Source organism: Natrix helvetica (assembly GCF_964273705.1).
Source record: "Natrix helvetica genome assembly, chromosome: 5".
Classification (NCBI taxonomy): Eukaryota; Metazoa; Chordata; class Lepidosauria; order Squamata; family Natricidae; genus Natrix; species Natrix helvetica.
The window spans coordinates 4,977,595-4,990,985 of record NC_138551.1 but is presented as its reverse complement, the minus strand read 5'-3'; the positions used below and the strand labels follow the sequence as shown (position 1 = coordinate 4,990,985).

Below are 13,391 nucleotides of genomic sequence, written 5' to 3'. Positions count from 1 at the left end.
GAAGGTCTGTGACCATAAATCCTCCCTTGAAAGACTTTGCTGGATGTGAATGAGGAGAATTCACAGTAAACTAATAAAAGGGTTTTTTGTCGGGACCAGGAGTTTGCTTCAGGCTCTGGGGAAGCCTCGGTCAGAACATAAGGGTGGGAAAGTCTGGTCTAGCTAAAACCACATTTCCTGAATATTACGCAATATGGGTATTATGCTATGATTGGCTAGTCATGATTTATATGTACAGATAAAAGGAACACAGCACACCTGTAAAAAGTATAACGTGTTGCAAAGATGTTATGTTTGTATAAACAAAACAAAATAATTAAATAAATAAAAAACCTCCCACATTTCCCAGGTTACAAATGTTGGGTTTAAGGCAGGGGGCTAAATGAGATAGTTCCTCTGGACCTCTCAGCTCCTTTTGGCGCCCTGATTGTAATTCTTTGGCAAACACACTTAGAATCCACTTAATCTTTCTTCTTTTAAAAAAAACTTGCAACAAACCAATAAAAAGAAGGGAAATTTGGGTTTTTTGTTAATAAAATCCCACAACCCAGGTCACTTTGCTCTACTGAAGACAGGACTGATCTTGCCTAAATGACAGCTGGAGGACATTGGTCCCAGAAGCTGGTCTAAAGGGCCAGCCCAGATTGGCCTTCATGAGGACTAGAAGCCTGCCAGTTGCTCTTACCTCACAAGACACTGATGGGCCAGGGGGAAATGGTCCTAGCTGAAGTGGGAGCCGCAAGGGTTGGCCTTAATGAGGACTACAAGGCTGCCAGCTGCTCTTACCTTGCAGGTAGGGGAAACTCACTGGTGTGTGTATGGGGAAACCCATACAGATTGGCCTCAATGAGGACTACTCTTGTCTGGCAAGATGCTGATAGGCAGGGAGAAAAACTTCTTGGGGGGAGAATCACATGGTTTGGCCTCAGTGAGGACTAGAAGGCTGCTCTTACCTCACAAGAGGCTGGTGAGAAGGGGAAGAGCTCCTTGTCAGGGAGAGAGAGCTGTAGGATTGGCCTCAATGAGGACTGGACACCTTCTAGCAATCTAGTCACTCTTACTTTGCAAGACTCTGGTGGGCAGGGGGAAGAGCTTTTGGGGGGGGGGGGCATGTAGGTGGCCTCAATGGGAACTAGAAGCCTTCCAGCCACTCTTACCTAGCAAGGCACTGGCAGGCATGGGGCAAAGCTCATTGCAGGGAGGGGAGCCTCGTGGATCTGCCTCAATGAGGACTAGAAGGCTGCTCCAGTTCTTACCTCGCAAGATACTAGCAGACAGGGAGAAGAGCTCAGGGGAGGGGGAATGCAGGTGGTCTCAATGAGGACTGGATGCCTTTCAGCCACTCTTACTTTGCAAGAGTCTGGTGGGCAGTGGGAAGAGCTCTTCCTGGGCAGGAAGCTGCGTGAATTGTCCTCAATGAGGACTAGAAGGTTGTCTGTCACTCTTGCCTCACAAGGGCTGAACTAAAAGACCTCCAAGGTCCCTTCCAGCTGTATTCCTATTCCTATTCCTGTCCTTCTATTCTAAGACAGTGGTAGGCAGGGGGAAGAGCTTTGGGGGGGGGGGGGGCATGCAGGTGGCCTCAATGAGGAGTAGCTGCCTTCCAACCACTCTTACTTCCCAAGACTCTGGTGGGCAGGGGGAAGAGCTTTTTTTGGGGGGGGCATGCAGGTGGCCTCAATGAGGACTAGCTGCCTTCCAGCCACTCTTACCTCGCAAGACGCTGGCGGGCAGGGGGAAGAGCTCCTTGCCGGGGGCGGCGGGTGCCGGGTCCGCCCGGCGGGGCAGCAGCAGCAGGAGAAGGAGGAGGAAGAGGAGGCGGCGCAGGGGCGGCTGCTCCATGTCCCGGGGCGGCCGAAGGAGGACCAGGGCTTGGGCTCCCCGCCTGCCTGCCTGCCTTCCCGGGGCGACGGGAGCGGCTCTATATATCCCCGGGGGAGCGCGGGGGGCGCCTGCCTTTTCCCAGCGCGCGGAGGGGCAGCCCCGGCTGCGCTTCATTAGTTCCCTGGACGGGAGCCGGGCGCTGCTGCCCGCCGCTGAATGGGACCCATTGTCCCCCCGGGCCCATCAAAGGCGGCCCCGCCGCCAGATCAGAGGCGGCCGCCGCCCTTGATCGCTTTCAATGGGGGCAGCTGCCCTCGGTGGCGGAGGGGAGGGGGGATTCCGGGGGTCCGCGAAAGAGCCAGCATGGGGAGGGGGGGTGAAATGGGTTCACACGGCCGCTCAGCCGACCCGCTTGCTTCAAAGCCGACCTCCGTTTCGGCACGCAAGGCTTGGGGGGCCTCTGCCCCAGTTGGTGCCTTTTATTGGGGTGGGGGGATGCGTGGACCCTGGAAGATGGAGGGTTCCAGGCACAGGGGCTCCGGGGTTCGAGACCCGGGTTTAGTTTAGAATAGAGTAGAGTAGGAATAGGAACAGAACAGAACGAATAGAATAGAATAAGGAATAGAAATGAATAGAAATTGGAATGGAGTGGAAAATAGATTAGAGCTAGAATTAGAATTAGAGTAGAGTAGAATAGAATAGAACATTTGAATGAAGAATAGAATAGAATAGAATAGAATAGAATAGAATAGAATAGAATAGAATAGAATTCTTTATTAGCCAAGTGTGATTGGACACACAAAAGGAATTTGTCTTTGGTACAGATGCTCTCAGTGTACATAAAAAGACAAGATACATTCATCAAGAATCATAAGGTACAACACTTAATGATAGTCACGGGGTACAAATAAGCAATCAGGAAACAATACAAATATAAATCTTAAGGCTACAAGCAACGAAGTTATAATCATACAGTCATAAGTGAGAGGAAACAGGTACTAGGAGGAAGAAGAAGAATAGTAATACAATCTTAGTAAATAGCTTGACAGTGTTGAGGGAATTATTTGTTTAGCAGAGTGATGGCGTTTGGGGAAAAAACTGTCCTTGTGTCTAGTTGTCTTGGTGTGCAGTGCTCTATAGGGTCGTTTTGAGGGTAGGAGTTGAAACAATTTAGGTCCAGGATGTGAAGGGTCTGTAGGTATTTTCATGACCCTCTTTTTTGACTCGTCCAGTGTCCAGGTCCTCAGTGGAAGGCAGGTTGGCAGTAATTGTTTTTTCTGCAGTTCTGATTCTCCTCTGAAGTCTCTGTCTGTCTTGTTGGGTTGCAGAGCCAAACCAGATAATTCTAAAGGTGCAGAAGACAGATAGATAATTCCTCTATAGAACAGAATCAGCAGCTCCTTGGGCAGTTTGAGCTTTCAAGGCCTTCAAACACCACTCCTAACCTGGTCAAAGAATTCAGTTCTCCCTTTTTTGCAGATTCACAGGAAACCTAAAACTGAGATCAGGAAACAGCCCATTTAACACATTCACACAACAAGCTGAGCTTCGGTTAGCTTTGCATAGTGGGTGTTTCTTTAACCGCGGGGTGTGTAGTGCTGGGATACAGGTAATCCTCGACTTACGAGGCCAAAATTTATGTTGTTCAGTGGGACATTTGTTAAGTGAGTGTTGACCCATTTTACAACTTTCCTTGCCACTGTTGTTAAGTGAGTCGCTGCGGTTGATAAATTGGTAACCTGGTTGTTAATAGGATCTGGCTTCCCTATTCGCTTTGCTTGTCGGAAGGTCGCAAAAGGGTATTGCGTGACCCCAGGACCTGCAACCGTCATAAATAGGAGTCAGTTGCCAAGCGTTCGAATTTTGATCATACGATCTGAGGTTGCAAAAGTCGTCACTTTGAAAAAGGTCCCAAGTTACATTTCTTAGTATTCTAACTTTCAACGGTCACTAAACAAACTGTTGTAAGTTGAGGACTATAGTGAGGGAACAGTCAGCAAAAGAAAGAATAAAATATAGGTTGAAAGACCATAGAAAATAATGCTCCCCTTATTTTCCCAGCATATCCTCATGGGAGAAGCCGTGGAGGAGTAGCTTGAAAGGTTCATGCCCCACCCATTCTAAGGCCCCTCCCTCCCTTAGAAAAGTCACCTGACCTGCAGCCGCCATCTTCCTGGCTCTGCTGCCCTTCAAGCCTTCTTTACATCCCATTGCAAAATAAACTAAATACTCAATACGAATTACATTACGGAGGTTTATTTAATATTCATTTATTTCTTACTAGCTGGATACTTGTGCTTCGCGACGAAACCATGTGATCGGGCAATGCAAGAGAAATCTGGTTCACTCCAGTTCAATCCGTTGGCTCCGTGGTGGACGGTGATTGAAACACATAAGGAAATATCGTTCCCGCCGCCTTTAGTCCGGAAGCAGTTCCATAGGTGGAAGGCGTAGATATTTTGGTGAGGTACCGACGTTTAGTCCTGTAAGGAGCCCCAGATCACTCCTGAGTGAAGGAGTGGAACGCCTGCCAGTTTGAACTGAGGTAACGGAATGTGAGGCAACTGGCAGTTGGAACAGAGTTCTTTTCAGATGGGGAGGGGGAGTAGAATGCCTTAGCATCAGAGCATGTTAATTACTGTATAAGAAATACTAATGATCTGATAGTCATTTTGAAAAATCCTTTCTTAGCGAGCACCTAGAAGCCAAGAGGAAAATATGTGCCAAATTTCACGTTTGTGGGCTTTACGGTTCTGGAGATTTCGTGATGAGTGGTGGTACTTGGCTTTTATATATATATAGATAAGATAGATTTGTTGGCTTATTCAATTTCTACAGGTAGTCCCCAACTTAAAACCATTCAGTTAGTGACCGTTCAAAGTTACAACTGCCCTGACAAAAGTGACTTATGATGGGTTTTCACACTTACAACTTTTCCAACATCCCCAGAGTTACATGATCACATGCTAATACATGATCATATGCTTGGCAACTGATTCATGCTCAGTCCTGAGGTGACGTATGACCGTTCAAAGTTACGACGGCACTGAAAAAAAGTGACTTATGACCATTTTTCACCATTGACGACCTTCCCTGCATCCTCACGTGATCAAAATTCAGACACTTGGCAACCGGTTCATACTTATGACCGTCGCTGTGTCCCAAGGTCACGTGATCACCTTTTGCAACCTTCTGACAAGCAAAGTCAATTGGGGGGAGCCCAGATTCACTTAGCAACCAGGTTACGGATTGAAATGTGCAGCGATTCGCTTCCCAACGGTGGCCAGAAAGGTCATAAAATGGGGCAAAAAGTCAGTTGACCCCTATCTCGCTTAGCGATGGAAATGTTGGCCTTAACTTAGGGTTATAAACTAGGCTTGGTTAGGATTAACCTTGGTTGTTTTTAATTTCACTTTTTGTCCGAGCCTAACAAGCCTGAACAAGCCTTGCGTGCTGACGGGATAATCAGAATAGAGCTGGAAGGGACCCTGGAGATCATCTAGTCCAACCCCCTGCTCAAGCAGGAGACCCTATGCAATTTGAAACAAATGGCTCTCCAGTCCCTTCTTGAAAACTTCCAGTGAAGGAGCATTCACAATTTTAGAATCTATATTTAGAATAGAATAGAACTGGAAGGGACCTTGGAGGTCTTCTAGTCCAGCCCCCTGCTCAAGCAAGACACCTATATACCATTCCAGACAAATGGCTGTCCAATCTCTTCGCAAAAACTTCCAGTGTTGGAACATCCACAACTTCTGGTGGCAAGCTGTTCCACTGGTTAATTGTCCTCGGTGTTAGGAAGTTTCTCATTAGAATAGCAGAATAACCGCATTGGACGGGACCTTAAAGTTCTTCGAGTCCACCCCCTGCTTAGTTCTAAGTTGCTTCTCTCCTTGATTAGTTTCCATCCATTGCTTCCTGTCCTGCCCTCAGGTGCTTTGGAGAATAAGTTGACCCAGGGGTGGGGTCCGGCCAGCACTACTGCCAGTTCGCTCGTGTGCGCGCTTTGCTGCATGTGCAGCTGAAAAACAAAATGGCGGCGCCAACGATACCAACCGGAGAACCAGTTCGGGGGCGTGGCCAGCCTGGGTTGGTGCCGGTTCCAGTGACCCAGACTGCCAAACCATTACTGGTTTGACTGAACCGGGCCGAACTAGTAGGAGCCCAGCACTGAGTTGACCCCCTCCCCTCATCTCTGGGACAACCCCCCCCCCCCCCCAAATACTGGAAGACTGCTCTCTCTTTTCTCTTCTCTCACTTTCTTTTCTCCCTCTTTGTTTTCTCTTCCCTTTTTCTCTCTTCTCCCTCTTCTCTCTCCTCTCTCTCTTTCCTCTCTGTTCTCTCACTCTTCTCTTTTTTCTTTCTGTCCCCTCTCTTCTCTCTCTCTCTTTATCACCCCCTCTCTCCCCCTCTCTTTCTTTCATCTCTTTCTTCCCTTCTTTTTCTCTTTTCTCCGTCTCCTCTCTTCTCTCTCTTTTTTTTCTCTCCTCTCTCTTCTCTATATCTCTTTTCTACCTCTCCTCTCTCTCCTCTCTTTTCTCCCTCTCCTGTCTTTTTCTCTCCTCTCTTTCTCTTTCTCTTCCCTCCCTCCTCTCTCTCTCTCTTTTCTCTCTGTTCTCTTTTCTCTAGACTGTTGGGTCACAATTTGATAATAATTTAGAATAATTTGATTGTCGGGACCCAGGCGTTGTGTGAACGTGGCGCCTACACTTTGCTTTTGGGGAAAGGGGTCTCCCCTCTTGGCAGTTGCTCTGGGCTGAGGGGGGGGGCTGTGCATGCGTGTGACAGAAGAGAGAAGAGACCGCTGCTTTTCATCTTCGCCTTTGTCTGCCCCGCTAGTGCCAGCTCTTTAGAGCCCGTGCTCCTTGCAATTACGGCCTTTTGATCCACTGGAGAAGCGGCAATTGTCAAAAACGCTCCATGCGACAATTAAGGGCCCTGGGAGAGAAGGGACAATTGGCAGCAGGGAGGGAGGCGACGGGCCCAGGAGTGGGGCGGGCGCCCTCACCCCAGCGGGGCCCCCTTCCACAGCAAACCCCCCTCTCGAGCTCCGCCACTTCAGGAGAGGGGAGACGCTGAGCGAGCGGCGTTTCTTTCAGGCGTCTCCAAGCAAGAGCGGGTGAACGAGGATCGCTTGAAAGGAGGAATGGGGGGGGGAGAAGGGGGGGAAGGGGTGGTCTGAAGGGCAGCGATAATTTGCTGGAGTTCACCAAAGTTTTGAGTGCGGAAAGGGAATGAAGAGCTACAATCTGAACTTCAGAGAGAAGCACCTCTAGTATCTTTCTCTCCCTCCCTTTCTGTCTCTCTTTCTCTCTCTCTCTTCCTCCCCTTCTCTTTCTCTTTTCTCCCTCTCCTCTCTTCTCTCACTCTTTTGTCACTCCTCTCTCTCCTCTTTATTTCTTTTCTCCCTCTTCTCTCTCTCAGCTCTTTCTCTCTTCTCTTTTCTCTCTCCTATTTTCTCTCCTCCCTCTCTTCCCTTCCCTTACTCTTTTCTCCCTCTCTTCTCTTTATCTCTCTTCTTCCTCTCCTCTCTTTCTCTTTTCTCTCCTTTCCCTTTCTGTCCTCTCTCTCTCTTCCCCTTTCTCTTTTCTCTCTCTTCCCCTCTTTCTCTTTTCTCTCTCTTCTCTTTCCTCTCTTTCTCCTCTCCCTCCTCTTTTCTCTCTCTTTCTCGCTCCCTCTCTCCCTCCTCTTTCTCTCATCTCTCTCTTCCCTTCCCTTTCTCTTTTCTCCCTTTTCTCTCTCCTCTCTCTCTTTTCTCTCTCCTCTCTGTTCTCTTTATCTCTTTTATCCCTCTTCTCTCTCTCCTCTCTCTCTCTCTTTTCTCCCACTCTTCTCTTTCTCTCATCTCTCTCTTTTCTTCCTCTTCTCTTTTTTCTCTTTCTCCTCCCTCCCTCCTCTCTCTTTTTTCTCTGTTCTCTCACTCTTTTTCTTTCTCTCTTCTCTCTCTCCTCTCCTCATTTTCTCTCCTCTCTCTTCTCTTTCTCTCTCTCCTTCTCACTTCTCTCTCTCCTCTCTCCTCTTTTTCTCTCCCCTCTCTCTTCTCTTTCTCTCTCTCCTCGCTTCTCTCTCTCCTCTATCCCTCTTCCCTCTTCTCTCTTTCTGTGTCTTCTCTCCCACTTTCCCGTCCCTGCATTAGCCCATTCAGTTTATCTCAAGTGGGAACACGGTTTTGATTTGATGTGAAGCACTAGACTGCTGAGCCTGGCTCCAGATTACAATATTGAAGAATTCCCCACCCGGGAAGCAAAAAAAAAAAAAAAGCGTTAAGCCGCTTTTAAGCCTATAATGGGAGCTGCTGCAGCGAAATGAGGATAGGAAAGTAGAGGCACCTTGCCCCTGTTGCTGGGTGGGTGTGGCCATGGGGGCATGGCCTAGTCCAGGGGTCAGCAATCTGCAGCTCTGGAGCCGCATGTGGCTCTTTCATCCCTCTGCTGCGGCTCCCTCTCGCCCGTCGGCTCCACAATCGATAGGGCTTTCGGTTAGGACAAGTAGAGGAAAAAGGAAGCTGTGCTAGGAGGAGACTCTATGGTGGGGGAACCGGACTTCTGGTCGGCTCCACCATTGATAGGGCTTTCGGTTAGGACAGGTAGAGGAAAAAGGATGCTGTGCTAGGAGGAGACTCTATGGTGGGGGAACAGGACTTCCGGTCGGCTCCACCATCGATAGGGCTTTCGGTTAGGACAGGTAGAGGAAAAAGGAAGCTGTGCTAGGAGGAGACTCTATGGTGGGGGAACCGGACTTCTGGTCGGCTCCACCATTGATAGGGCTTTCGGTTAGGACAGGTAGAGGAAAAAGGATGCTGTGCTAGGAGGAGACTCTATGGTGGGGGAACAGGACTTCCGGTCGGCTCCACCATCGATAGGGCTTTCGGTTAGGACAGGTAGAGGAAAAAGGATGCTGTGCTAGGAGGAGACTCTATGGTGGGGGAACCGGACTTCCGGTCGGCTCCACCATTGATAGGGCTTTCGGTTAGGACAGGTAGAGGAAAAAGGATGCTGTGCTAGGAGGAGACTCTATGGTGGGGGAACAGGACTTCCGGTCGGCTCCACCATTGATAGGGCTTTCGGTTAGGACAGGTAGAGGAAAAAGGATGCTGTGCTAGGAGGAGACTCTATGGTGGGGGAACCGGACTTCCGGTCGGCTCCACCATTGATAGGGCTTTCGGTTAGGACAGGTAGAGGAAAAAGGATGCTGTGCTAGGAGTAGACTCTATGGTGGGGGAACCGGACTTCCGGTCAGCTCCAGAACTGAACGGAGAGCTTCTGGTTAGGCCGTTTATGGCTCATTGAGTGTTTAAGATTGCTGACCCCTGGCCTAGTCAGCTTCCTGCACCACGGTGGGGGGGGAGGCGTTTTCACCCTCCCCAGGTTCCGGAGGCTTTCTTTGAGCCTCCGGGAGGGCAAAAACGGCCACCCCCAAGTTCCAGAGGCAGGAAATAGGCCCGTTTCCAGACTTCTGGTACTTCCAGTAGGCCCATTTTTCGCCCTCTCAGAGCCTCCGCATGGGGCCTGCACTTACCTGGCATCCAAAGGGGGCCACAGGGAGACTCTTGGGGAGGGCAGGGAGGGGTGGGGCAGAGCCAGCCGGTCATCAGAAGTACCGGTTCGGCAAACGAGATTAAAATTAACATCCAGTTCACCCAAACTGGTCCGAACCGGCCCAAACCAGCCCAAACCGGCAGAATTCTATCCCTGCATGGGGTTCCTTTGAGTCTTCTGAGCATGGCTTGAAGCTTAATCTTGATCTAAATAGTAAATTGACACTTACAAATGTCCTAGAGGTAATCGTCCACTTATGACCATAATTGAATCCAACTTCCAGTTACTCAGGTAACCCTGAGGAAGTGCTTCAGCGACCCTCTAAAACAGGGGTGTCAAACTCAATTTCATTGAGAGCCGCATCAGGGCTATGGTTGACTTTGGGGGCCTGGGCAGGCATGACCAACTGGGTGGGTGTGGCCAACTGGGTGGGCGTGGCCAGCTTGATGCCACTCACTGGGTGTGGCTGACTGGGTGGGCATGGCCAACTGGATGGGTGTGGCTGATTGGGTGGGCATGGCCAGCTTGACTACTCACTGGGTGTGGATGACTGGGTGGGCATGGCCGACTGGGTGGGTGTGGCCACCTTGACACCACTCACTGGGTGTGGCTGACTGGGTGGGCATGGCCAATTGGGTGGGTGTGGTCGACTGGGTGGGTGTGGCCACCTTGACAACTCACTGGGTGTGGCTGACTGGGTGGGTGTGGCCGACTGGGTGGGTGTGGCCAGCTTGACACCACTCACTGTGGCTGACTGGGTGGGTGTGGCCAGCTTGATGCCACTCCCCAAACTGCTGGAATGTTTCCTTTTCCCATTGGGTAGAATGGACTGAAGTGACGAGGGCCGGCCCCTTACATTTTCCAGGACAGCCGTGTGCCGGATCTGACCACATCGTGGGCCGGATCTGGCCCGTGGGCCTTGTGTTTGACACCCCTGCTTTAAAAGGATGCAAATGACCAGCTTTCTGCAAGGAGTATCAATTCTTCCATTCACCACCATCCAGCCAGAGCAGAAGAAGCTTCTTGGATGAGAAGCGAAATGTTTTCAAGCGAAAAACCACAAAGTCCAGTTGCCTCTCAAAGAAAAAGGCACCTTTGGGACAATCGTGACCTGGAGGACTGAGAATCTCCACAGAGCATCGAACCCAACATTTCCATTGCTAAGCAAGGCAGTTGTTAAATGAGTTCCGGCATTCCCCCCCCACACACACACACAGTTGTTAAGGGAATCACGGCAGTTGTTAAGTGAATCACGAGGCCATTAAGCGAATCTGGCTTCTGTTGACTTTGACATGACTCAGGGACACTGCAACCGTCTTACATATGAGTCATTTGGCAAGCATCTAATTTTGATTACGTGAATTTGATTCCTGCAGGATTTGGGTTTGGCTAATCTAAAGAAAAGAAGGACCAGGGGAGACATGATCGCAGTCTTTCAATATCAGGGGTTGCCACAAAGAAGAGGGAGTCAAACTATTCTCCAAGGCACCTGAGGGTAGAACAAGAAGCAATGGGTGGAAACTAATCAAGGAGAGAAGCAACTTAGAACTGAGGAGAAACTTCCTGACAGTGAGAACAATTAATCAGTGGAACAGCTTGCCACCAGAAATCATGGGCACTCCATCACTGGAGGTTTTAAAGAAGAGACTGGACAAGCATTTAACTGAGATGGTATAGGGCTGTGATGGCAACCTATGGCACGCATGCCACAGGTGGCATGCACAGCCCTCTGTGCGGGCACGCCAGCCGTTGCCCCAGCCCAGCTCCAATACGCATGCATGCATGCCTCATGCTGGCCAGCTGGTCTTCGGGTCTCTGCTGTGTATGAATGGGGAGGTGGGGTGCATGCTGCATTTTGGTGCCCTGTGCGTGCCCCTCCCCCACCATGCCCCATTTTGAGCCTGTAAAGCCACCTGCACCAACCTGGAAGACAAATCAGGGGGGGGGGGTTAGTTGCATGCGCAGGGGGGCGCTTGCATTGCATTTTGGGGTTGCATGCGCATTCCATTCCTATTATTCCAATTACTATTCCGTTCCTATTCCTATTATATACAGATCCTGGAATAGCGAACTGAAGACTAAAACATATGAAGAACAGTTGCAGGAACTGGGTATGTCTAGTTTAATGAAAAGAAGGACTAGGGGAGACATGATAGCAGTCTTCCAATATCTCAGGGGTTGCCACAAAGAAGAGGGAGTCAAGCTATTCTCCAAAGCACCTGAGGGCAGAACAAGAAGCAATGGGTGGAAACTAATCAAGGAGAGAAGCAACTTAGAACTGAGGAGAAACTTCCTGAGAGTTAGAACAATGAATCAGTGGAACAGAAATTGCCTCCAGAAGTTGTGAATGCCCCAACACTGGAGGTTTTTAAGAAAAGACTAGACAGTGAGTCCCTTGTCTGACATGGCATAAGGAACGTGCGTTTTCATGCTCCTGACCTTGGTGCAATACACAGCCTCATGGTTCACACAACACCCTTAACCTGTCTGTGAAATCATGCATTTTCCGCATCAGCATAATATTGTGATATTACATACAGTATGTGAGTGTGTATTTGTGTAATATAGTATAGTGTAGTGTAGTGTAGTGTAGTATAGTATAATATACAATACAATACTATACTATACAATACTATACTATACTATACTAATATAATATACTATACTATAATATACTATAATATAATATAATATAATATAATAATAATATATAATATATATATAATAATATATAATATAATATAATATAATATAATATAATATAATATAATATAATATAATATAATATAATATAATATAAATATATACAATAGCAGAGTTGGAAGGGACCTTGGAGGTCTTCTAGTCCAATCCCCTGCCTAGATAGGAAACCTTATACCGTTTCAGACAGATGGCTATCCAACATCTTCTTAAAGACTTCCAGTGTTGGGGCATTCACAACTTCTGGAGGCAAGGAGTTCCATTGATTAATTGTTCTCACTGTCAGGAAATTCCTCCTCAGTTCTAAGTGGCTTCTCTCCTTGATTAGTTTCCACCCATTGCTTCTTGTTCTGCCCTCAGGTGCCTTGGAGAATAGTTTGACTCCCTCTTCTTTGGGGCAACCCGCAAATGGGTGTCAACAATACAGGAAATCCTCAATTTAGAACCATTCGTTCAGTGACCATTTGAAGTTATAACAGCATTACACAAAGTGACTTCCGTTTGGTCCTCGCTCTTACGACTGTCACAGTATCTCTGTGGTCACGTGTTAAAACTGACCAACATGTATTGATAAAGGTCACAGAGTCCCCGAATTATGTAATCACCAGCAAGCCGGATGGAGGATTCTGGGAATTGAAATCCCCACATCTTAAAAGTTGGAAAAACACTGGTGCAATACGGTGAGTGCAGGTAGTCCTCAAGGTACGACCACCATTGAGCACCAAATTCATGTTGCAAAGTGAGACATTTGTTAAATGAGTTTTGCCCCATCTTACGACTTTTCCTGCCACGGCTGCTAAGTGAAGCGCTGCAATTGTTACGTTGTGATGTGAGCCCAGCTTCCCCATTGAGTTTGCTTGTCTGAAGGTCGCAAAAGAGGATCACGTGATGCCGGGGACACTGCAACCGTCATAAATATGAGACAACTGCCAAGCGTCAAACGTGAACATGGGGATGCTGCAATGGCCGTGTGAAAAACGGTCCTTTTTTCAGTGACGTTATACCTTTGAGCGGTCATTAAGTGAACTGTTGTAAGTTGAGGACAACCTCTTTGGGATCATGCTGAAATCATTTCAGGGCATTCCTCAAGGTGGCGCTCTGACTCTGCCATATTCTGGAGAAGGTCCTGGAGAGGAAGCTGCTCTACTGTGCATCCCCAAACTGTTGCCTGGTTAGCAGCCTGCAGGACTGCATCCCCCACAATCCTCTGGAGCAATTTCTACTATGGAATTCTGGGAGCTGCAGAGGCCCAGTGTGCAGGGCCGTCTTTCTCAACCTCAGAGGCTTTGAGGGGTGTGGACTTCAACTCCCAGAATTCCCCAGCCAAAC

At 48.6% G+C, this 13,391-nt stretch overlaps 1 protein-coding gene across 1 annotated transcript in view; it reads right to left on the bottom strand.

The window, feature by feature from the left end:
* Window positions 1-1,842, bottom strand: part of PRSS56 (serine protease 56) — a gene marked incomplete at its 5' end in the record, with an annotated part of 38,871 nt that extends 37,029 nt beyond the window's left edge. The window contains one exon of the mRNA XM_081956288.1: window positions 1,713-1,842. Coding sequence (XP_081812414.1) covers window positions 1,713-1,842 — 130 coding nt within the window. The remainder of the gene's footprint in view (window positions 1-1,712) is intronic.
* Window positions 1,843-13,391: the final 11,549 nt, after the last annotated feature.